We start from the raw sequence: 27566 nt of genomic DNA, 5'->3' as shown, positions 1-27566 counted from the left end.
TTGCTATCCCTAGTCTAAAATATTTAAATAAAATTTTGATTACAATATTTAAAGTATTGGAAAATTCAATTTATACATTTTCAATGTACACACTCCATGTTAAATCTGGCCTTTTATCTGTTTTCTCTTTACATTGATTTTCAGCCATCTGTCAAAAGAATGTAACATTATTAAGAAGTATTACGTTTGCCATTGTGCACTGTTTGTACAAAAAGGTAACATTAGCATGCTTATTGTTAGTAGACTAAATCTCCCTCTTTTGCCGTTCGTGTAAATATTTATATGAACAGTGAATAATTCTTGGGAGAAAACAGGGGCAATTTCTAGATAATTTTAATACCATACACGAGCTTCCTAATTCCAGCACAACAATAATCCAGTACACAAAATATTATTAAAATTTGGATTTATAACTAGCCTGCGAGCACAAGCAAATCGACAGCAACATTGTTTTTTTTCTAAATGATATTTGATTAAGATTTATATTTGAATAGGGATTGGAGAACAGACATAGCCTATATTACCCCCCCCCCCCCATTGATTGATTACTAAAATAAAACTGTATTATTTGTCGAATGTGTTCATCCTGACACAAACTGCTGTATCGTATTTCGTAGGCAGACTGGATAAAGTTGCCTAGGTGCCCCACAATAAATTGGCCACAATATCAACTCCGTTCAGCCATGCTTATGGAACGCCATAGCTGTCTTATCTTGAGCCGTTTCGAGATGTCGTTTTAACTGAGGGTCTTGTCTCGTTAACTAAGTGTCCTGTCCTATTAAAATACTATTGTTTCTCCTCAAATTACCAAGATATCTTCCTCGCGAACTATAATATCTTCTCATTCGTTCATTATATTATGTTAAACGAGGATGATATCTTGTCTAAATAACATGTTAACTTCTCTACATGACGTGTTATCTTCAAACTGTTCTGCTATCTTGTCAACTCGTCTACATAAACTTGTTTGTCAAGGGGAGCCACGGTGGCTAAGTGGGTAAGACGCTGGCTCGCTAGACCGAGAAAGATCATCCAGATTTTCCAACGTGGTTTCTCCTTGTCAGTGGTGCAGGACCGAGGGTATGACAAGGACAGCTGTCTAGTCGTTCGGGTTGGACGACAAACCGAGGCCCCGTGTACATATTGGTGTGTACTTTAAAGATCCCTTGACAGTAGTAATTCGATTTAAGAGTAGGCGATAGTGCCGCTGCCCGTGCTATCTTGTAAAACTATCTTTTCAATACACAACAACACATACTTATGGAAAACCAGCTACTTATTTATTTGTTTTTCCAGAAGTATGTGTTTTTGTGTATTGCTCTATCCAGTTACTAAATGACTCTAAAAGATTATCTTGTCAATATATCGTGTTAAATGGGCATGTTACGTTGGCAAGCTACCAAGTTAACAAAGTATATTGACAAGATGATAGCCTGACAGTTTGACAAAATAACACTTCACGTAGTTGACAAGATAACACGCCATTTAAACAAGTTAACACAGTGTTTGGACAAGATAGCATGTCCGTTTAAGAAGATAACACGCCACGTACAGAAGTTAGCATGGTATCTAGACAGGATATCATGTTAGTTAAACATAATATAACGACAAGATACCACAAGATAGCATAACACTAGATAGTTCGTATGGAAGACATATGCAGAGGCGTAGCCGTGAAATATATATTGGGGGGGGGGGCGCAACCCTAACCCCTAACCCTAACCCTTTTTTTAAAAAACCCTGAAAACTATAAACAAACACCATGTGGCCATGCTGTCTACACAACTCGTTCGCTGATTGGCCCAGGCAAGCATTATGGTTACGTGGCTGGCTGAGCGGGCGATAAATATTTGGTTTAGGCAATAATGTTTTTGGGTACCTACATGCGATTCACTCTGATAAGTGACAGAAAAAAATTAACAAAATATTGCTGACGGGCTAACTAGACACAATTTTATGGAACACGGTTACTTTTCACTTCACACAGGTTTCCAGGATGATTCTCTCTGTGTTTTATTTTAGCAATGTAAACCATATTGGGATATTCACAGGTTTTATACAGATAGAATCTTAAATAATCCTAATAATTGTTGTAAATATATAGGAGTTTGGGCCTACTATGTAAAAATTTTTTTTTTTTTTTTTGGGGGGGGGGGGGCAAATATATTCAGACCCCCCTAGAACAACCATGTGTGACGCCCATGGACATATGGTAACTTGAGAAGATACGATACCATTTTAACAAGACAAGACACCCAGTTAACAGACATCTCAACACAGAACAGCTACGGCGTTCCGTAATGCTGAATGAGACGACATATTATTTTGGTCTAAACCATCTTATTGACATGGGATTAAAATAACATTGGGGCTTGATATAATATCGTTTAATTACTCAGTCTTATTTTATAACTGCTAATGATAGGTGCCAATATTCAAATGCTAAAATGACCCTTGAAAAGTTCTTACACCATAGCTTGATAAAATGCATAACTTATTTCGGTAAATGATCAAATAAATTAACTTATTCTTACTAATTAATTCGGTTGATATGCTGATAATCTGTTGTGTTAATCTACAGGCTTGGGTGGAATGGCTTTCGTTATAAGCATCATGTGGAATCCTGGGATAACTGACTGTGTCAGGATATCTCATTCGGGTATGTTCTCCAATGGTTGACTGTAGTTTTGCTGCTAATTGTACAAGATTAGGATATGGTAACCCACTGGCAACACGATTCAAATTATGGTTCTGGTTCACTTTATTTGCATCTATTTTATACCATACAGCTTTTAAAGCCTTTTCAGCCGACTGAATCAATACAAATAAAAATATTGTTATTGTGGTGCGTTATATATTTTTATAACAAATAGTCTGTTTTCACAAAGTTTTTAAATGTTTTTTTATAGTATAATGCAGTAATATTCTCTTGACGGTTTAGTTATAAGCAACTTTCTTAAGAGCGTTTAAGTTATTTGTTTTCCGACGTGGTTTCCCCTTGTCAGTGATGCAGGACGGAGGGCCCGACAAGGACAGCTGTCTAGTCCTTCGGATGAGACGAAAAACCGAGGTCCTGTGTAAACATTGGAATGCACGTAAAAGATCCCTTGGCAGTTGGAATTCGATATAAGAGTAGGCGATAGTGCCGCTGCCCGGGCAAAATTTCCCTCATAGCACACTGTATGGCGTATGCCCGTCTTCATTAGCCCAGTATAGGAGCAGAACAGTAGGACGTTAAACCCCATTTCATTTCATTTCATTTTTAAGTTATTTGTTAAATTGTTCCAATCCTTTTAAAAGGACATAGACACAGGAACATACATACCTGTTGACATTTGTAACATATCCAGTTATGTGTGTTTGCGCCACTAGATAGAGATTGCTCCGCTGCATTCAAGTCCCAGTCTGCTTGCTTCAGCCATCGTGCTGCTTGTCCAGGTGATGGGTTTGGTTCATCTCGAGCTGATCTATGGAAACTATTATCACTGTAATATCGTCTATTGGATCTTTGTTCTTCAGAATACCGTGCGTGATTTCTACCTGTCGAATACACGTTGCTGTAAAACTGTTCATATGAACGACTATGTTGTGATCTTCTTGTACCATCTGTTTCATCATCAGGAACGGATTCTTCATCTAAACTAAGGCCTCTATTCAATCTTTCCACATAGTTTAATATGTGTTTCGTGATTTCGGTTGACTGCGCAACATTATGTGGGTTTTTATCTGGGTGCCATCTTAACAAAAGTCGTTTAAGAACTCTTCTTCTTTCACTCTCATCTGAATGTCCCCATGCTCGCGCCAAGTTCCGTCGTATATCCCGCAATACAGTCTGAGTGTCTAAATTATCGCTATTACTTTCTATTTGTGGTTCTGCTTCTTCCCTTTCACTCAGGACCAATTCCCGTGAGGTACTTGTGTTGTTTCGGTGGAATTTATAAAGTCTTGTAACTTTAGCTTGGATGGGTTCCTCCTCTCCTACATCAATACTATATATAGCAAACTCAGTATCAGTTTCTGCCTGTATTTTCTCCACAATAGTAGCGTATATATAATATGGGGGATCCACGGTGTTTCTATCATCACTTATGTCCTCAATATCGGGATCATAAATTTCATATCCAACATATTCTCCTTCATCAAAATCACAGAAACTGTTATCCAACAGCCAGTGAAATCTTTCGGGTATGATGGTACCGACTGGTGGAAATAACATATGTCTCAGAATAAATTCTGAGGTTTTTATCTCACGGTCATCCAAATACGACTCGATTTCATGCGATTTTCCCTTTACTACCTTCTTCCAAATATCCCGAAAATCCCCACTGATATCAATATTAAATATCCGTCGAAGAAGTTCAGATAATTTATGATGAAATTCTTTGAGGTTATCTTTCGACCTTTCTTTATCAACAAACAAAGTATAATATGACGATTGCTCTGATCTGTGTTGCTTTAGAAAGTAAATTTTACATGACTGTTCACTTCCTGGCACTGCTTGGTCTTGATGTATTAGATGAGTCATAAGATTGACCACTTCAAATATTTGAATATCTATCACAGTTTGGATCCCTTCATCCAGAAGACTGTTTGATTTAACGTCAATAGTTTGTCCATGGTTCTCTGTATTGTGTCGCACCAAACGCGCTATCCCTTTCAACACATGCTCATTTTTTAACATGCCAGAAACTTTGTTCGTAAATGTCGTGTTTGGAAGAGCATTTTCCAGGCATTCCGGTGTAATTGTTACTTCTACGACCTTACTTAATGGCTTCATCTGGTACTTTTTAGGAAAATGATTATGAATCGTCCATTGGTCTAAACCTACATGTATAGTCATCTCACGAAACCCTATGAAATATGGAAGAGTTAGATTTTCGACTCTCCGGTAAATGCTCATATTATCAATCATAACCAATTCAGTAGACTTTGTCAAAATTCTATTTCTGTTCGGTAGAAATAAGTACTTTTCATTCATAGAAGTTTCGGTTTCTGTATTTTTCTCCCATAAGCTTATGAGCTGTTCCGTACATCTTTTGACAACAGTAGATTCATTTGGATCGAGCTCTTTACCTTGACACTGTGTACAAATATTCCGCAGAACTCCAAGATACAAATCGGGAACTGCCGAACTCCATGCGCCGAGTTCTTGAAATAGTGTACAAAAATAACCAAACTCAAAAGGAACATCATAAATATGGCCTTTAATGGTTTCGTCTCTAAACGGCTTAATTAATAGAGAGGCTGTTTTAACCATTATTCTTTCATCTGGTAGAAATATTAAATTAAGAGTTCTAAGCTCTGGCATACTCTTCAATTCTACATTAGCATTAATGTACTGATACAATTCTTTGAATAGGTTTATAATTGGTTGTTTGTCAATTTCCTTCAAAATATTTCCATTTGTCAAAGAACCACAAATTCTAGTCAAATGGTTTATAAAATTATTTGGATTGATAGTTGTTTTAATCCCTAGAAAGGTGCTCGAGAGCATAATACATGGTGGCAGAATATTTGATTCGGTCCAAACTAAATTAGTCTTTACGCTTTCGAAAGAACCATTGAAACATATGAAGTTCTCTCTGCAGCCATACTGGTGATGAATCTTACTTCTGAAGTCAGTGCTATTTAAATGAAAGCCCTCAATAAATTTGATCTTCTTTATTCGTTTACAAAATTCTTCATCTGACGCATCTTCTCTGTAATTTAAATGACGGACAAGTGTGCGTGATTGCTCGGTACTAGTAGCATTGACACCAGCATGTTCGATGATTTTGGCAAAAGTTACAAACATTTCTGAAGAAACTTCGGTTTTCAAACCTGCCTGGATCATGAAATTCCTCCAATTGTCTTGATCAAATGGCGAAGGCAGGAACTGGAGATGGTTCCCCATAGCCTTCAACACTTCGTTTTCTTTATCATAAAATTTAGAAGCGGTCAACACATTTCCCTTATAAGGTACAAACTGGACATTCTTCAGCTCTGAAATCAAGGCACAATTATACGGAAGATGATCACGAATGTACTTTAAGTGAATTAATTGGTTTTCAGGTCTGAAACAATGGAAATTCCTTAAAATATATTTGATATAGAGCGAACAAGGTTCTGTAATCTCCACTTCAATACGTTCATACAGTACGTGGAGATCACGGTTATATCGTAGAATCTCTATATTTGACACATTTGACCAATGGTGCAGGCCTTCTGTAGGAACAGTTGGGTATGAATCGTTAAGGCATATGTATATTTTATCTCCGTCGAGAGATATCATACGACCATAAGTTGACTGGAAAATCGGCAATATTCTAATCTTTTGGATGTTGTTAATATCTTCCACATGGGTACTGAAATATTTCCATAGATGTTCAACTTGTTTAGCGTTTATGGAAAGCATACAGTCTATGTTCTTTATCATTAATTCCAGGATACCTGAAGGATTATCTATCGTAACTGCAAGTTTACGCTTTATAAATGTTGAAGTAGTTGTTAAGGTTGGTATTCCGAGTTCAGTCAATACTTTAATTGTCTTCTGATTGGAAGAACTGATTTGTCCATAAGCTATAACATTTAAGATATGGTCTGCAAGGGATAATGGATATAACAATATTATTTCACCTCTTTTAACCGGTAATAAAGAAAACTCAACTATGGGACTTAGATTGAAGATTAACCCTTTCCTTGTTAAATCCACAGGTAAATGGTGACTGATAAATTCCCAAGCCCTTAAAAGCCAATCCTCACTGACAGGTGTACTACCATCCCATGGTACAATCTTATTAAGACAAATTCCTTTTGTTGAAGACATTTTCGCTAAATTTGAAAAGCCTTGCAAGTTCCACTTTAATAACGGATTAAACGAGTCTATAAATGTGTTCATTAAATGTAATATTTCTGACGACAGAAATTTAGATGAATGTTCAGGTAAAAGGTCACAGAATTTAGAGGCAATAACTGCACTGTTTACACTGAAAACGTCTACGGTATTGTCCTGTTTTAACAATAGGGGAGCTCCGTACAAACTATTTACATTGTCATCATTTATACCTTTCATCACAAATTCTAATACCAAACTTAAGGCTTCCGTTTTCCTAAAAACTGTATCTGATATGAGGCATGGTAAATTACCCACTATGCACCGGTCACACAGTTCATTCTCTGAATATGATTTCAAAAACCGCAACACATTTTCTGGTGTCGAAGACTGAACATCAACCTTTGACTTTTTAAATTGATCTAGTATGATTTCAGAGGAGATCAATATCATCATACCCAAATCCACCAAAATATTTCTTAGTTCACCATCTTTTACCGACTTGGCCTCGAAAATGCCGACATAAGGTTGATGGCTGATCCCTACTGATCTGTAGTATGTTGGCTGTGTTCCAATTTCGTTAAAAAAATATTGAAGAGTGTTAAAACATCCAGCAAAGTAGCCATCATCTCCAATCTGTACATTAACCCATATTATACTAGACAAGTTATTGGAACTGTTTGTAACTACTGGAAACATCGGACATTCTGTTATTGCCATCCACTGATAGCATTCCGCGGTTACAATTCTCCAAAATACGTCCGTGGCTTTGTCAATGAGTGGGAAACGCTTTTCAATTTGACGGATTAGTTCTTTCAATTGCAACGACTTTCCGTAATCTAAAAGATAATTTTTAAAATAATTAAGAGCTGAAATGTAAGCAGGAACGATGACATATTTCGCTAGATGTTCATTCCACTGTCCTTCAACGGAATCCAGGTCGCACCATAAATTCCGCCTGGATTCGTGATCTAAAGCAAATTGTCCATTTATATGGACTGGAAGACCTGTTTCAATGGGAAGTGGTAAGGTACAATATGCCTTTCCGGTTACCTCACTTGAGAGATTGATAGCCACTCCACCCCGTGGCAATTTTTGAACAATGCCTTTATTATATGCCTTGTTCAGTTTTTCTGGAAATTTAGATTCAGGTGAAAATCCCACTCTTTTTACAATGGTAAACTGTTCAAGTTTTTTAGATTTAGTTTCTTCCAAGTTTAGGGTTATTTTTATTTCAAATGGTGCATTTAATGTGTCCGGTTGTAAATCCCCCATCTTATGGGATAGATCACGCAGATAGTTGTTGTATTCTTTCTGTTTCTGTGTATCTTCCCCATTCATTTTTGAACTTACTTCATGTTCAATTTTTAAATCTCCGTTTTGGGTAACTGAAGCTATCTTAATGTTCGTGATGTTTTCAAGAAATAACATACATGGAAATATCTGTCCTTTGATGTGCGTCATAATTTCTTCAATATCCTTTGATGTAGTGTATTCACACCTTATCCTGGAAGTTGCTGCCATGTCTTTTGTTCGTAGTGGTAGACGAAATAATGTTCCTTTATCCAACGTATTTGTAAATTTGGGCAAATAACCTTCCATAAAGTCTGTGTATCTTCCTGTAAGTCCAGAAACGTTAAGTCTGGCACCAGGCCTTTTTTCAGTGGCACTACGTAGATATTTACAGTGAGGATCAAATAAGCAAATTACATCTCCAATTTCGCCACCCTTGGACCAGAACGATGGGACATCTGTAACATGATAAACAACATTAAATCCCACTCCATACTGACCAGTTTTAAGCACATCGTCACTTTTACTTCCTGAACCCAAATCTTGTATACCTTTCAGATCTCGTTCAGAAAAGCAGCTGTTGTTGTATACGCACAATGCCGGCCCTTGTATCTGACTTAGTTTATCATACGGCAGACGTTTTGATGGAAGTTGTCTGAAGTCTTTTATGAAAATCACCTCTGTAGCCCCTGCATCATCAGCATTCTGTAACAGCTCTTTAAGTATAGATTCGTCACATGGATAGCCCTGTATTATACGTTTGATGCGGTTTGTAAGATCTTCGTGTTGACCAAATTCAGAAAATAAAGGGGATGATAAGGTTTCAATGTCATGTGATCGTTTTGATTTGACACCCATGAATCTTGCAACATTGTGAGAAAAGCTTTTATGGAGATGCTTAACATTCAGCATGTCTGATAACCATTCACTGTCATCAAAATAAAGGTCTTTTGTAAACGTCAACACGCCTTCCTCATCAGGCAGTCTGATCGATTTAAACAAGTCTTCATAAATCAAATCTGTCTGTTGATTATATATTCGTTTAAATTCATTACAAAGTGTATTAACACAGTCTATTTCATCTGGTGAAAGTTTAGCACTTCCCTTTTCCGCAGAAATAAACAACAATACATCAATAAGCATGGATGAAGTCAATTCTGCACGAACACCCAAAATTTTAAATAAGTCATTAAACCGCTTGTATCTTGGGTCTACTTTGAACAGATAGGGTGATAGATTATGTCTCAATTCCAACACCATCTTGTCAGAAGTTTTTAATGTTCTTTCATGTAAAATAACTGCCTCATTTTCTAATGCCTGTTTAATGTACATGGTGAGTTCTTCGTTGTCACCCGCAATCACTTTATGTAAATATTCATAAATTTCTCCGAGAGCAGCATCTACCTTATAGTACATGTCATCCTTAAACCCAGAATCCACGTAATACTTTGATATTGTTAACATGTTTTCTATCACCAGCGTCGGATCTATTCCGGAATGCAAATGTCGAACTCCTAACCATTTCAGTACATCAGTAATTTTACGGTCATATTTATACTTATTTGCATCAACTATTGGTTGAATACATCCTACAAGATAACTACATTCTGGAAGATATCCTTCTATAGGTGAAACAAACAGCTTGGCTTTATTCTTACAACCGTACCATGGTAGTTTCCAATCCCCGGGTGGATCTTGTGTTGGCAGGAACTCTAAGTTAGAAATGACATTGCAAATAGCAGGTGGGCAATTTTTATATCTTACGTTTTCATTATTCCCATACCAAACAGTAGATGCCAAATATTTTAAAACATTTATAGCTCGATTTATCAGTAATTCTGTGTGTAGAACAGATGTTATCCGTTCTGGCAGAAGATGCCATTCCAATTCATTTATTTTCATACCAAGACTTTCTAAAACTTCCAGTGGATTATCAGACGTGGATAGACCCACGCTCATTTTAATATCTTCTGGAAAACATTCCTCCTCTATAGCAAAGAGCTTGGCAAGTTCTCCGCTAGGATGTATTAGGTTCGAGGGTTGTCTTCGTCGTCCATTTGGTTTGGTTGGGATACATTTATGGGATGAAATTAGATCGTGCAATTCCGTTTTCCTCAGTAATAGAGCGTACACTAGAATCTTGTCTAGTTCTTCTTTGGACCAATACGGATTGTTCAGATTAGGAAAAACTATTCCCCTGTAAAAGGACACGGTTGATATTATTCTTTCATTTATTTGTTTTTCACATCCTGATATTTTGAAGTTTTCCAACAGGGATGGGGGCAAATCCACAACAGTAGCTTCTTCAAAATCTAGTAAAACTTGCAGCAATGCTTTAAATGCTATGTTTCCTACTTCTTCGTTTGTTCTTAATTCTGGACAAAGAAACAAGGCATGATTCAGGGACACAACTCGTTCCATTGAAGGGAAAACGGCGAAGTGACTTTTACAAATAGTAATGTAAACTTCCCTTGTTAATATCTTATCATGTTTAGGATGGGAAAATACAGAAGGCCATAATCTATAGTATTCGGCTGGCGGTAGACGTTTAGCCATGTTAGTGAGCATATGTAAATAAGCCTGACTTCCAGCATCTTCCAGTAGAACTGTATTCCACGTGTCTTCCACACATTCTGATTCCTTGTCATCTTCATTCCTCCATGCTAATTCACGTCTACTGGACTGAACAGCAAATGAAGCATTAATGTGGACAGGTAACTTGGACTCAATTGGAAGAGGGAGAAAACAGAATAAATGTGACTCTTTGTAGAATCCTTGAATATTCCGTAAACATTGATTACTAACCGCTGTAGCGGCTACTGGTAGAAGACCTTTAAATTGTGGTCTACTAGCTTCAAGTAGTGAACGTCCCTTCCCGAAACTCCAGTTAACCAAATAGGACACAATGCAGTCTGATTCAGTTACACCACAAATATTCTTGGAGTGTTTTGTAATATGGAGTGCTATCTTTATGGTCTCGGATAACTGCGGATTGGAGCCAACTTCTCTTGCTTCAGCTAAGGTTTTCAGAACAGATAGTCCAGAACGATTCGATGACTTTAATACTTTCATTAACAATTTAGGGTGTTCAGCTACCGATCCCTTCTCCAGATGATAAAGTTCAACCTCTTGTACATGCTGTGTAAAAAGAAGTAAGTTACCTGCCCCTTCTTCTATCTTCTTGATAAACTCTTTCATTTCAGATTTCGAGTAGCTCATATCTTTTATTTCGCTTTTAGAAGCTTCTTCAGAATTTCTGAGTGGTAAGCGAAACAATGTGCCTTTAAAATGGACTCCGTCTTTATGCAATATATTACATCCAAATATACCTTCAAATGGATAAAACTGTCCCTTCATTTTTTGTCGCATTAATTGGTTCCCGTGAAAATTGAGATTCATCTTTAACCCACCTTTTCCAAGATGAGATTTATGTGGATCAAATATAACATATGTTTCTCCAGAAAGAAAGCTCGGAACATCAGTCAAATTATACACAGAGTTAAATCCTAAACCAAATCTTCCTATCTTCATACTATCGTCTTTCTTTGTGGCTCCTGCTAGTCTGGTTATGTTTATAAAATCATCTTTAGTAAACGTGGCATCATTATATGCCCAGAAGGCTGGCCCTTGACATGGAATCATGCCTTCATTAAACAGACACGTTTGAGCTTCTGTTACTGTCCTTTCATCATACAATAGTTTCACAGTTGTAGCTCCAGCGTCATCAGCATTTTGAATAATCTCTTTGGGTATTGTGAATCCATCAGTGTAGTCTTTGAGCAAATTGTGTAGTCTAGTGGTAAGAGGTTCCGTTTGACCAAAGTCCATATCAAATTGTTCAGCATGTTTTAGAACACGGTCAGTTAAAACTGGAACTTTAAATATTGCAGCCGTGTCTCTAGAAATTCTTTTGTGGATGAAATGAATTGTATCGGATTCTGTTTGTGTTGAAACTAAATCACTCAACCAATCTTCATTGCAAACAGTGCATTCCTGTGCTGGTCTTAGTTGAAGGACATCATCTGATTCGGAACAAATCGGTAAAAGTATATCCTCACTTAAATCTTCTGGAGAACTGGCTAAAGTATTTACAATCTGGATAACAAGAGACAAATCTTTATTCACTGCAGAGTTTGGTTGTAGTCCATAATTTTCATGTTTTTCCTTAACCTTGTGCAATACCTTTAACAAGACGATGGTTGACTGGTCAGATTCACAACCCAATCCACAAAACCAGTCTAACAGTTTACAAAAATCATCTGGTAAGGAATACATGTAAGGTTGAAGAGGAATATCCGATTGTTTTTTATTCAACCAAACATTTTCTGGACTCTGAAATTTGCCTTCTGAGCCGGTCCAGACAATCCTCTTTTGTTGTACTGCTGTTCGGGAAATTCTATAGTTACCCAGAAATTCATAAATATCTGATAAAACTGACATAAACTGTTGATGCTCTTTCATAGATATTGGATAATAACTCTTCGATACAGTTAAAAGCTGATTAAAAACTGAAGTTGCAACAGCTGATATCTGAATCAGGAATTCACTTAAGGAAGAAGGCATGTCTTCTGTAGCGATAAACTGCTCTCCGCCTACTAGATTAACATATTTACAGTCAATGAGCTCACAAGGTTTTTTCAGTAAATTGGGTTGTTCTCCGCCAGCAAAATTCAACTTTTCTGGGTACCCCTTTGGTCGTCTGTTCATAATTGGGCACCAAGTGAGAGTACTCATAATCCGTAGTGTGTTAGTGTTAAATTTGTCTTCATATACATTTAAATACTTCAATAGCGCCCTTGCTGTCCTGTCTAAATCTGGTGATCTTACGTTATTCTGATATTTTCCATTGATTAGTTCTGCCGTTTTCAAGATTTCATCATCTGTTACTTCCTGTTCTCTTCGTAACCCAAGTTTTTTCAGATTACTTAGCTGTTTATCATATCTGTTAGATGGGAACACTGATCTGTAATAACCAAAGAGATCTTGAAGAAGCTTAGATTTCGGATCAAAAAGATCTGATGCACAGCAGTACTGGCCTGTCTCATTCTGTATGAATTTGATATATCTCGCTAACTCCATCTTCTGTTGGTCATCTGCAAGTATGTTCATATTTCTAATATAATAATCCATAAACTTGAGTGTATCATCCATGGAATAAACAGATTCAGTACTAAGATTGTAAAGAATATTCGTTATTATTTCTGTAAATGTTCTATGGCTGGCTCCAAGTTTTGTTGCCACATGTACTGCCTCCACCATTTTACCAGAACACTCAATCAGCTGTGGATGAGGCTTTATAGGGATCTCTAGTTCCTTTCGTCCATCATATACATATATATCATTAACAGCATCCAAGCAAATATTGATCTCAGCACCAGGGCTTAGTGAAAATAAATGAAGTCTTCTTAGAAGGTTTCTAATATCAGAAATACTTTTCATGGTACTTAATCCTATGATAAGATATTCTTTTTCTAAGGCTGTAGCTGTAGAATTAAAGAAATGGACACTTCTATCAATATGCTGACCATCTTGTGTTATTCTCCTCAAACAATTAAGCAAACCCCCTGGTGTTGGATATTCTACAAATGTACCAACTACAACAGTAGCTATATATTCTGGTAATGATTTATATACCTTTATATTCAACTTCTCTAAAGCTCCACAAAGCGGTTTATTCAGGGAATCAAAGCCTGTATATGATGCCGATATTGCTATTTCACACAGCCTTTGTAGGAATTCTTTAGATGTTCTAGGGTCTGTCCATGGTAATAAATACAGGTGATCAATGATTTTCTTCTTACTTAATTCCTTGTGTTTGCCAATGTAAGTCCATACCTTACGTAGCCACGTTTTTAATGGTTTTGTTACTCTTGCTCCCTGCAACTGGTTTTGCGTTATACACCGATCTATGAGGTATGGGAAGTCATAGAAATCAAATATCTTTATCTTAAATTCACCTGCAAAATAGGAAAAGATTCTTATAGTCTTAAGTTATCATATGTAGCTTTACATTTTAGATCAAGGTGGTATTAATTTCTATATCAAACATGTACGAAATGAACATTTCTAATTTCTGAATGTGACCTCGTTTGAAATTTGAAACATGCATGTTGCAAAAATTGAGCTTATCAATAAAACGAACTATAAATGTAAATAATTCGGAGCTTTGTTTCTTCTTTAGAAAATTGAGCATGGCGGGATATTTAAAAACTGCTCTGGACATGATCTGCAGTGTCTCTCTTGTGATAAATAAAAGACAATAAAAACAAAAGACAATGCCTACCTGTTTTAGAGGAAATCATGTGATATAAATCTGATCCTATCTCTGATTTGACAAAAAGGGATTCTAGTCCAGGAAACATCTTCATGTCATCAACATCCTTAAAAATATACACTGTTTCAGTACGTCCAGTTGTAAACGTAGAGAAATTACCATCTTCTAGCGGTAGAAGCGATAAACCTTGTAAGCAATTAACATTATTGTCCAAAATATAATGAAGCAGATTTAATTTGACCTTTAAGTCAATTTGGCTGTAAACTCCTGGATGCTGTAAGAGTTCTTCTCTTAAATGTTCAGCAGAAATAAAGTTTATTGGCCCATGTTTTCGAAATGCATCTAAAATAAACTTGGGAGGCCTTGAGATATTTCTACCACAAAGAAGATAAGTATGCTCAACTGAATCTACCATATTTTCGTCTTGAGGTTTTGTAAAGATTGTATTTTGTGGTTTTGCCCATATTCCTCCATTTCGTTTAGTGAATATACATGCTGTAGAATACAACTTTTGGAAAATAGGATCAATTAAATTTTTCCAATTTTCTGTTACAGTTTTACTGTTTGGTAAAGTTCTATAAACTACATCTGCTCTTTGACTTCTTTCTGAACTGGTTAATGGCAGTGACCTGATCTTTTCATCATCTATAAGCTGTAATATCAGGTTGGTGTAGACTTGTGGTAGAATTTCTTTTACCAGATATTGGTTCCAGAGGATTGATTTTTCTGTGTGGCTGTTGTTTCTATCTTGTTCAGAAGTGTTCCATCTTACATGGTGGCGGTCTTGGCTCAAAGCAAAGAATCCATTAACATGCACTGGTAAACCAGTTAAACTCTGACCTTCTAAAGGTAAAGGTAAGAAACAGAAAACGTGTCCTTTTGTGATTGGTTTAGACAAGCATGCTGCGATACTTACATAAGGACTATAAGGCCAATCGTCATCTTCAACAAGTTCCTTTAATTCAGCACTAACATGACCACCATGATAATGATTGATAACTAACCACTCGTCTTCTGAGGTTTCCTTTTTTAGCCAATTAAATCCTTCAGATCTCACTTTTGGTCTTAAAATATTTTTAATTGGTTGAGAAGCAAACTGTCCATTGAAGCGTTCTATATCCTGTACAAAGCCTTTCCTCTCTTGTCTTAACGTTAACAAATCATCACCGTCAAGACAAACTTCAAACAATTTCTGGATCGTAGACTTCTTCTCGTAAATTTCTATACTTTCGATCTTCTTTAAGAACAGTAGAATTGATGGTGCAAGTGATGTGAAGCCATGAAAAATGTCACGAATTTTTTTCTCATCATAAATGGTTTTACACAAATCTGACTCAACAGTTCTCAGTGGAAACCAAAATATTGTGCCATTGAAACCATCTTGAAGGTGAAAGACTTCTGGTGAAAATCCAAATATTCCAGACATTAATTTGAGCATTTCCTTTTTACTTTTTTCATCTATTTTTCTGAGTTTTTTGGTGATAACAACATCATAAACATTAGCCGTTGGGTTTATTATCATCAGTTTATTTCCACTTAGTATGAGGGGAGTATCTGTGAATAAATAGACAACATTTACTACAGTTTAGTATTCTACTGCCTGTGGACAAAGATCGTAATTTCATATGAATGGGAAAAATAAACCATTAAAAAATAAATCATAACACAAAGATAGGTTGCCAGACAACGAAACATGCGCCCACAGCAGCTAAATCGTTCGAGGGGTCGACAAGTGTTGTCGCACATTTATTCTTTTGTAGATAATTGGGGGCATTTATTTACAAGACAATTTCATACAGATAATAATTTTCGTCGTTCGATGGTTCACAAGGTTCTACAAAATGAAACTCGTTTTTCTATATTTGCGAATTATGAAAAACAACTAGTTTGTTTTTCGATATACAAACCTGAATCTAAAAAAAGCAGATTTAATGGATATGTACATCTACAAAAAGCAGATTTTATGGATGTATATCTACAGAATGTCTCCAAAACACATTTGATTAAATCAGTTTTGTAAAATGAACTAAAGATATCATAAACGAGGAGGCCTTAGCAGTGGATTCACTGCCAATATAAAAAAAAAACAAGGACAAAGTGCAGTTTTTATGCGAACCCACTGCTCAGGCATCCTCATTTATGATATCTTTAGTTCGTTTTAGAACACAATATCAAAAAACAAGGAGAAAGAGCAGTTTTTAAGTGAATCCATTGCCCAGGCATCCTCATTCATGATATCTTTACTTCGTGTTGCAAAACTGATTTAATCAAATACAACCCCATTTCAACATAGGCGTATTAAACGTTCTTGTGGATGAGTTAATTTATATAAAGTTTAAAAAATATAATAAATTAGATACCAGTAATATGAAAAACTGATTTAAATCCAAGTCCAAATCGTCCAACTTTAAGGGGTTCATTTTCTTTCCCGCTACACTGTATAGCAGCTATACCATCCCAGTCTTCTTTAGTAAATATTCCATCGTTATATACACACAGTGCTGGTTCCTATATTAAAAACTACTAAATATTCACAATGTTCAACAAAACTCAGACCACGTCAACTAAGTCGCCCGTGCAGTCCATGCAAGTCTCCGTGCATCGTTATGTAAATATACTTTTAAAAATTCATACTTACCCCCCCCCCACACACACACACACACCACACACACACACCTAAACACTACCACCGGTATGTTGACAAGATTCCACAGCATGATCGAGAAGTAATCAGACATTGTTATAATAAGTGGCTAGGGGGATAACTCTGAATAATCCACCTCAACAGAACTACACATTTCATGCTTATCGACTGATAACTTTTGTCACTAGATCGCATTCTTGTAAAACTGAACTTGTATTTACTTCAAACCAATATTACAAAAATATTCAATAATTAAATATATATATAAATAATGTTACCTTCATGGCAAATTGTATTGGATTTTCTTTCCACATTTGTAAAGTTGTTGATGGCTGATTGTGTTTATTTACAAACATGACTTTAACTTTAGTAGCTCCACCATCTTCAGCGTTTTGTATTAATTCCTGCAATAAACAACTTCTTTTAAAATGTTTTCTAGACCTAGACGGCCAAACCAATCATATTTTGAAATTATTCTGTCAAAGCATTTTCACAAATATTCCGGAATGTGAATAAGGGTAATATTTAACATGTTTTATTGGATTCTTTGTTTTCTGAAAATGACATGGGGATGGGGGTAGGGATGACTGAATATCTCAAGTAGAAGGAATGGTCACCTTTGTTACTATAATGTTCCCATAATTCTTCCAATTAAACCTGGGCAATGTGTGTAAATGTTTGTAATTCTATGAACGCCGTCCTCTCTCATTGATCCGTTAAATTTCCGTCTTCTCAGTGATCAGTTAAATTTCCGTCCTTTCATCGATCCGTTAAGTGTCCGTCCCCTCAGTGATCCGTTAAGTGTCCGTCCTCTCAGTGATCCGTTAAGTGTCCGTCCTCTCAGTCTCAGTGATCCGTTAAATGTCCTTCCTCTCATTGATCCCTCAAATGTCCGTCCTCTCATCGATCCGTTAAATATCCGTCCTCTCAGTGATCCGTTAAATGTCCGTCTTCTCAGTCTCAGTGATCCCTTAAATGTCCGTCCTCTCAGTGATCCGTTAAATGTCCGTCCTCTCGGTGATCCGTTAAATGCCCGTCCTCTCAGTGATCCCTTAAATGTCCGTCCTCTCAGTGATCCGTTAAATGTCCGTTCTCCCTCATTCATCCGTTAAATATCCCTCCTCTCAGTGATTCGTTAAATGTCCGTCCTCTCAGTGATCCGTTAAATTTCCGTCCTCTCATTCATCCGTTAAATTTTCGTCCTCTCAGTGATCCGTTAAATGCCCGTCCTCTCAGTGATCAGTTAAATTTAAAGTAGATAGATAGGATGCAGGCAACGAAACGTGCGCCCATAGCAACTTAGTCGTCCTAGTAAGGGGCGTCGCATAGTTTTTCTATTGTTGGTAATGAAAACATTAACAAAACATTAAAATGCACTAAGTTACAAACTATTAAGTAATTATCAGAAATCATTAGAATTTGTTTGGCTTCTAGTTCTGCCACATACTAAAGTTTAATATATAAAACATTGAATATCATGAATTTAGCTGTTTAGTTAATCGGAAATCGTTGAAAATCAATAGATTTGGTCGTCTTATGACCTTAAACACTGTGTATAAATTTATGTCAATCGGATGACAATTTTGGTCTTTATAGCATCAAGTGCCATAACTTTAGCAATAACTATAATGAATTTTTTAAAACAGCCCCACATTTTGCACAAGATGGACAGAGTACAAGCTAAAACCGCATACAACAGGAGCCATAATCCAGGATATTATGACCCGACATGCGTCAATATGAAAAGGAACAGAAATCTTTGGGGTATAAAACATACCTTTCAAGTTCCATTAAAATCGGATAAACATTGTGACCTGTATCGAGCTTCCACAAGCTAATGACTAACAAGATTTTTCGTACAATCAGGAGCCATAATCCACGAAGACACGGCGGGATATAAACCTATATTTCAAATTTCATAAAGATAGGTTGCCAGGCAACAAAACATACGCCCACAGCAGCTAAATCGTCCGCGCAGTCGACAAGGGTTGTCACATATTTATTCTTTTGTAGGTAATTAGGCGAATTTAATAGACAATTTCATACAGATGCCATTATAATTTTCATCGTTTGAAAGTTCACAAGGTTCTAAAAACTAAAACAAGGGCCGTAACTCTGGAAGCAATCTACAGAAATTGTTCAAATTCGACAGGCTTTTTCGTTTTACTAATTCAAATAATGCATATACATTTCATACAGATCGGGTGATAACTTTTGTCGTTCGAAAGTTCACAAAGTTCAACAAAGTAGATCAAGGGCCATAACTCTAGACGTAATTGACGGAAATTGCTGACATTCAATATGCTTGTTCGTCTTCATTTCACTAATTTAGGTGATAGCTGAAACTCAATAGGCTTGTTTGTTTTACTAATTTAAATGATACATATAAATTTCATACAGATCGGATAATAACTTTTGTCGTTAGAGCGTTCACAAGGTGCAACAAAGTGAAACAAAGGCCATAACTCCAGACGAAATTAACGGAAATTGCTGAAATTCAATAGAATTCTTCATTTCACTAATTTAAATAATTCATATCAACTTCAAACAGATCGGATGATAACTGTTGTCATTAGAGCGCTCACAAGATTCAACAAACTGAAACAAGGTCCATAACTCTAGACATAATTAACGGAAATTGCTGAAATTCAATAGGCTTCTTTGTTTTACTAATTTAAATGATGCATATAAATTTCATACAGATCGGTTGATAACTGTTGTCGTTAGAGCGTTCACAAGGTGTAACAAAGTGAAACAAGGGCCATAACTCCAGAAGAAATTAACGGAAATTGGTGAAATTCAATAGGATTCTTCATTTCACTAATTTAAATGATGCATACCAATTACATACAGATCGGTTGATAACTTTTGTCATTAGAGCGTTCACAAGATTCAACAAAGTGAAACAAGGGCCATAACTCTAAATGTAATTAACGGAAATTGCTGAAATTCAAAGCGCTTCTTTGTTTTACTAATTTAAATGATGCATATAAATTTCATACAGATCGTTTGATAACTTTTGTCGTTATAACGTTCACAAGGTGCAACAAAGTGAAACAAGGACCATAACTCCAGAAGAAATTAACGGAAGTTATTGAAATTAAATAGGCTTCTCCATCTCACTAATGCAAACAACATATATCAATTTCAAAACAATCAGATGATAAATGTAGTCTGTAGAGTGTTCACAATAAATTGTGAACGATGGACGGACGGACGGACCGACGGACGGGGGCGACGGCAATATACGACCACATTTCCATGTGGGCGTATAAAAATCGTATAAAATTGTACCTGTGGATTGTTCAAAAACAAAATGTGAACGAACACACAGAAGCGGACAGGGGAGTAGACAATATACGACCATATTTCAATGAGGGCGTATAAAAACTGATAAATGTGGGCGCTAAAGCGTTCACAATATTCTCTGATGAAAGAAGAAATGGTTACCTTTAGTATTTGTCCACCTGAATATTGTTCCAGTAATCTCTTCAACATATCTATCAGACTTGGTAATCTCATAGCAGAAAATTCTTCATCTGAACTTTCATCCTCTAATTAAACAAAGAGTTGAAATATCAATTAATGTTGGTTAGCACAAGAGTTCTAAGAGTTTCAACCAAATTGTTGGAGAATAAAACAAACCCTCAATATTGTGTAATGCACGGACTTTTTTTTATTTTTCTCGCTTTCTATTTTCATGAGAAGTTGATCTCGAACTAATATCCTCTCGCAGGCTTTTCTGGATTAACATATGATACCATTTTATTTCAATAATTCGCTTACGCGTGAGCGTCTTTATGGAAAGCATATTGGACCAAGAGAAAACGCACGAGGTTAGACAGGCGACTCTAACCCTTGTCACGTGCACAAGTGTTGGATAAAAACCACGCCACTTGACTTCACCAGTTATGATTTTAACCCCCCCTCTCTCTCTCCCTCTCTCTCTCTCTCTCACACACACAAAATAATATTGATATACTAACCCATGATTTCTGTTACATATACTGCTCAAAACTAATGGTGCTTTTGTTCTTTAATCTGAAAAAAATAAATGGCACTGTAAATAACACTATCCAGAGACTGGTGTGCGTAATGGCGGTTAAGTATCGGCAAATTTTGACGCACACAAATGTACATACATACATGTATTTCATAAATCTATATTTTCCCCACCTCCATGTCTTTACAGGACAGAAGGTTGCAGAACGCTGAATATCAATAGGATTCGTCCTCTTATGATATCAGGGCTTCAAACTAATTCGAAAATAGCGTCTATCGTTTTAACAAGATTTTCGACAAAAGGGGGGATAAACCAGGGACGGAAGGTAGCAGGATATCATGCTGAAAATTGATAGGATTGGTCCTCATAAAACCACAATGATCCACACCAAAAAATGAAACGTTACAATTATACCCTCTATCGTGTTCACAATGATTTCGGCAAAGAGGGCATAACTCTGGTACGGAAGGTTCCGGAACACTGAACATCGATAGGGTTCCTCCTCTCATGACCCCGGTGCTTCATACCTCTCATGACCCCTATGCTTCATACCAAATTTGAAAATAATCGTTAAAGACAGGTTGCCAGGCAACGAAACATACTCCCACAGCAGCTAAATCGTCCGGGCAGTCAACAAGAGTTGTCTCATATTTTTTTTATTTTTACGGTAATGAAACATTAAAATCTGATTAAGAATAACAATTTAACTCATTAAACTTACATTATGCAAGAGCTAAATCTGTCTATTGCAGGTCTTTCTTTAGGCCTGAAATTTTATCTAAATTATTAATTAGACATTAATTAACCTATCCAGACCTTAATCAACACTAGATGGCATAGCTAGCCTGCGATCTGTAGTGGATTATGAGCCGATTTACTGCATAACTTTCCTTCACGATTTAACGATTAAATGGATAATCGAGACTATATTGTTTATCGTACTGACTTTAGTAATGATGAACGAGGCTAGGCGGAAATTTTATTCGCTTAGTTCTGGGCTCATAGTGGATCAATTTGAATGAAATTCTCAGCACATTGCCTTTACGTTATCTAGTTTTTAACTATTTTAATGAGAACTGCCAACTCGTTATCGAATCTCCCATAATGTATCTTCAAGTAATTATCAGAAAACCATTAGAATTTGTTTGGTGTTTATAAAGTTCTGCCACATGCCAACGGTTAGTATACGAAACTTTTAACATCATGGATTTAGCTGTTCAAGACATAAAAATTCATTGAAAATCAATATACTTGTTCGTCTCAAGATCTTAAACTCTGTGTCAATCGGATGATAACTTTAGCCTATAAAGCATTTACAAGATTTTTTGAAGCGATGACGGGCCATAACTCTGGCAGTAATTATCGAAAATTGCTGAAAATGAATAGACTTCTTCGTCTCATGACCTTAAGTATAAATTTTAACTCAATCGGATATTAACGTTAGCCTCTAGAGCGTCCACAAGATTTTTTAAAGTGATCAAGGGTCATAACTCTGGCAGTAATTATTGGAAATCGCTGAAAATGAATAGGATTCTTCGTCTCATGACCTTAAACACTGTGTATAAATTTAAACTCAAAGTGATCAAGGGTCATAACTCTGGCAGTAATTATCGAAAATCGATGAAAATAAATAGGCTTCTTCGTCTCATAACCTTAAACACTGTGTATAAATTTAAACTCAATCGGATATTAACGTTGACCTCTAGAGCGCCCACAAGATTTTTTGAAATGATCAAGGGCCATAACTCTGGCAGTAGTTATCGAAAATCGCTGAACATGAATAGACTTCTTTGTCTCATGACCTTGAACACTGTGTATAAATTTAAGATCAATCGGATATTAACTTTAGCCTCTAGAGCGCCCACAATATTTTTCAAAGTGATCAAGGGTCATAAATCTGGCAGTAATTATTGAAAATCGCTGAAAATGAATAGGATTCTTCGTCTCATGACCTTAAACACTGTGTGTAAATTTAAACTCAATCGGATATTAACTTTGACCTCTAGAGCGTCCACAAGACTTTTTTAAAGTTATTAAGCGCCATAACTCAGTAATTATCGGAAATCGCTGAAAATCAATAGGCTTCTTTGTCTTACGACCTTAAACACTGTGTATAAATTTAAAGTCAAACGGATATTAACTTTAGCCTCTACAGCGTCTACAACCAATTCTGGACGCCGGACCGACGGACGGACGGACGGACGGGGGCGACGACAATATACGACCACATTTCAATATGGGCGTATAAAAAAGGTAAGCCTTTATTGCGATCACAAGGTTTTCGGAACGATGGTATAACTCTAGTACGGAAAGTCGGGGTAGGCTGAACATCGATAGGAACCTATCATGATCCTATCATGACCACAATGCTCCACACCACATTTGAACCGGTGGCTGCCAGGCAGGATACGCCCAGATTTTGCAAGAGATGGATAGAGACCAAGCTAGAAACAAAAACGATTTTTTGTACATTCAGGGGCCATAATCCAGAAAGTTATGGTCTGAAATGGGCAAATATCAAAAAGGGATGCGACTTTTGGAATATAAAGATATGTTGTAATTTTCATCAAAATCGGATAAAAATTGTGACCTCTAGAGGGTCTATAACCTTTGTAATACTTACTTATACACCAATTTCAATTCAGTTTTCCCAAAATTCCAATTCAACCATCATTATGGTGGAATGGTGATATATCTAAACGGTTTCGACCAATTAGGGGCAATAATCAAGGAAGTTACGTTCGAATATGCGTGATCTTTATGATAGTACTAAATGGAGTTGCGTCTGAAGCCAAAGTAATCCATGCTGGTGTCCCCCAAGGCTCTGTCAGATTATTTGCCGATGATACCTCGCTTTTACTCAAAATCGATGACCCGATTGCAAGCGCCAATACTCTTAATACTGATCTCGAAACTATTAATGACTGGGCTAAAATCTGGCTGGTTACCTTTAATCCCCTTAAAACTGAAACTTTGAAGATCAGCACTAAAATGAAAATTACTAAGCCACCACTAAGTTTTAATTCTGTAAATATAAATGAGGTTTCCTTCCACAAACATTTAGGCCTTACGTTTCAAAATAACGGCAAATGGGATTTCCACATAGGAAATTTATGCAAAAAAGTATCAAAACTAGTAAGATGTTTGAGGTCTCTAAAATATCGCTTGAAACGCAGATCCTTACTGACTATCTATAACGCTTACATCCAGCTTGCAATTGTGGTCACCTTTTCGAGGATAGCGAACACTATCTTTTACACTGTCCAAACTTCAATACTTTTCGACGAAAAACGATTTCTACATTACCTGATGAGTATAAGAACAGCAAAACTTTACTCTACGGCTTGCATGACTCCACAAACGAAATTAATAACCTTATCTTTACAACAGTTCAATCATATTTCAATTTAACTAAACGATTTTAAACTATTATTGTTGTTGTTATTAATATTATTATTACATACTATAATACTTTAGGTGTATTCAACTAAGTAAGGGTTGTACATATTGTATATATTGTATATACTGCTTATCATTATTAGTATATAATTTGTATTATAAATAGGGATAGGGGTCTGGCATAGGCATTTTGCCTGTTCCCCACTTTTCCATTCATTTATAGTGAATAAAATATGTTTATAAAAAAAATCTTTATGATAAAAACACATATTTAAAGTTGCATCCAAATCGGATAAAAACTGTGGCCTCTAGAGGGTCCACAACCTTGATATACAATATGTTTTAAAAACTATTAGCGTACAAGGGGCGGCCATTATTTCCGTCAGTTTTCGTCATGTAAGAGCTAAATCTGCCTATTGCAGGTCTTTCTGTAGGCCTGAAATGTTATATAAACTATCAAACATACATTATGCAAGAGCTAAATCTGCCTGTCGGAGGTCTTTTTTTAGGCCTGAAATGTTATCTAAATTATTAATTAGACATTAATTAACTTATCCAGATCATAATCAACTATTGATGGCATCGCTAGCCTGCGATGTTTATTGGATTAGGTTCCGATTTGCTGTTCGACTTCCATTCATAATATAATCATGAAATATCGAGACTATGTTTTTATCCTACATACTTTAGTAATGATGATCGAGGCTAGGCATTAAACATTTAATTTAAAAATGGGAAAGCTAGGGTAAGTCTCGAATATACCAGTGTCATGGTTACCGCAATGCACATATCTTGTCAAAATTACAATCAGCTATAAATTGGCTCAGAATAAAGTAATTTGAAAGAAATGTTTAATATGTTCATTTTACATTATCTATTTTCGAACTATTATAACAAGAATGACTAGCTCCTTATCTAAATCTTACATAATGTATCTTTAATAGTGAAATAAAACTTGTCAATTGTCCCTTTTATAAAGCATAGAATAAAACTAAAGAAATCCACACAAGCAACACACCTTATTTAAATTCATTTAGTGGTTTATGTCGAAAATGGTTGACTAACTTTGACTTCTTAACGTACTAAATGAGAACCACCTAAGGAATACAACAAGAATTCAAGAAGTGTGAAACCGTATAAATTTTCTCTCAAATAAACATCATATTTGCCATATTTGGTAGAATCCATCAAATAGTTTAGAAAAAAAAAAAGAGTTGAATATGGGTGAAAATATCAAAATATTTGCCTCTTTAAGCTGAACCACCACACACGACACAATGGTACCAGGTTAAACAACACATTTGATCAAACTTTGATAAACACCAACCAATCAATGTTGAGCCAATGGGTCACTCGATAATTTCAATGGCCCAAAATATCAATAATCATATTCAAATGAAAATGAAATGAAATGGGGTTTAACGTCCTACTGTTCTGCTCCGAACTGGGCTAATGAAGACGGGAATACGGCATATAGTGTGCTATGAGCGAAATCTTGCCCGGACAGCGGCGCTAAGGCCTACTCTTATATTGACTTTCAACTGGCAAGGGATATTTTACGTGCATGCCAATATGTACACGGGCCCTCGGTTTTTCGTCCCATCCGAACGACTTGACAGCTGTCCTTGCCAGACCCTCCGTCCTGCATCACTGACAAGGGGCATATTCAAATGCCTAACATAAACATCGCTATGCGTTATATTCACTTCCCTTATCCATTTAGCAGTTATACATATTAACACTTTGAAGATTAAACTAATTCGGTACAAGATATAGCCGTAATATAGCCTAAGAACGGTTATATTGTTTTTTCGTAAATTAGAATATTAATATTACATTTGTTTTGAATTTATTACACAGGGTGATAGATGCCCCCCCCCCCCCTCCATCACGTGATCATTGTAGCTATTAATTTTATTTCTATAAAACAGGAAGAAGCTTATCACTATGTGCACGCGGGACTATAGACGTTATATAATGCATTCACCTATAGCGTTTTCTACTAAATATATCACGCCATTCGCTTTTACCAACACTAAACAAAAGATACAGGGACTTGATAGTCGAGATTACAATGTAAATAGTTACGGTTAAAACGAAAACGAAACTAGCCCTCGTTTCATTATGAACTCCTGTGGGGCCTATTTTAACGTAGTGTGTCTTGAAATGAAAAATCCTTGCTTTGAAAATTCGTTCTTTTTACAAATGGCATGCTGTCCTGTTAATATCCATCAGCAATCAACACGACCTTCGATCACATCGCCTAGTGTGACATTCAGTCTCTTGATTTCGTTTCACTTAAAAGCTCTCTGTTGTAACAAAATTTTCAACCTTTGTCAATTATCGAGTTATAGAAATTGTAATTCTGGAAGTGTTTATTCTACTTACCGAGAGACTGCGGCGATTTAAAAATGGTTCGTTCAGACATCGTATGGACTGATAAAGACGACAGAAGCTCGGCACTAAATTGAACTTATCTAGTACTGCCCAGAATGCAGGAAATCGTGTTTCCTCAGGTCAAATATTGGATATGTTCTGGTTATATACAATTTTTAGACTATAGACGTACAATCCATTCATTCGTATTACTTTTACAAAATATGTCACTTTATGCTTCCTGGTACACACCACTGAAATTAAACTAACAATGCAGGTCGGCTTGTTAAAGGTATAGGGGCTGGATTGTCGAGACTATAATTACGGCATAGGAACATTACAACGAAAACGAAAATAGCCCTAGTTTTATTATTAAATCTAGTATTTTCCAATAATTGAATCTATAGTCAATAATGTAGGCCCTACCACACACTAATTATCGCCTTAAATCAATGTGGTAAATAAATAATTTTTACAATCAATTACAAATAGAAAATATACTTGGCGATAGCGATAAGATAAGATAAGATGTTTATTGCATATGAACATATACATGCACATTGACCTCGAGCTTACGTGTATTTAAACTAGACACACTGTGGATATATAATACCCAGTATAACATTACTGAATTATCAATTGATTTTACCTATGCAAAGATCCCGATATTGGTTCCAAACGGTAGTGCTGGATTCCTCTATTGTGTTGTTCCTGGTATAGTAGCTTGGGTTAAATGTAATTTATAAACTGAAAGTTGACAGAGCGC

At 36.2% G+C, this 27566-nt stretch overlaps 1 protein-coding gene across 1 annotated transcript; it reads right to left on the bottom strand.

Moving 5' to 3' along the window:
• Positions 1–9: 9 nt before the first annotated feature.
• LOC126832632 (sacsin) lies at positions 10–27566 on the bottom strand. Its single transcript, XM_056103248.1, has 7 exons — positions 27450–27566; positions 21009–21063; positions 20473–20576; positions 17301–17426; positions 16739–16886; positions 14388–15932; positions 10–14 (listed from the first exon to the last, which is right to left on the bottom strand). The coding sequence occupies exons 2-7, from the start codon at positions 21010–21012 to the stop codon at positions 10–12; spliced, it is 1932 nt and encodes a 643-aa protein (XP_055959223.1). The 5' UTR covers positions 21013–21063; positions 27450–27566.

The sequence above is a fragment of the Patella vulgata genome, chromosome 9 (genome assembly GCF_932274485.2).
Source record: "Patella vulgata chromosome 9, xgPatVulg1.2, whole genome shotgun sequence".
Lineage (NCBI taxonomy): Eukaryota > Metazoa > Mollusca > Gastropoda > Patellidae > Patella > Patella vulgata.
The sequence above is the reverse complement of the archived record's forward strand: the minus strand, read 5'-3'. Positions and strand labels throughout refer to the sequence as shown.

What these genes read in the sequence shown, in the direction of transcription:
- LOC126832632 (XM_056103248.1), bottom strand. An exon ending in CAGGTGGACAAATACTAAAG is followed by an intron (nt 17,427 to 20,472) that starts GTAACCATTTCT and finishes TGTTTATTGCAG; the next exon opens with GAATTAATACAAAACGCTGA. An exon ending in ATCAGTTTTTCATATTACTG is followed by an intron (nt 15,933 to 16,738) that starts GTATCTAATTTA and finishes ATTTATTCACAG; the next exon opens with ATACTCCCCTCATACTAAGT.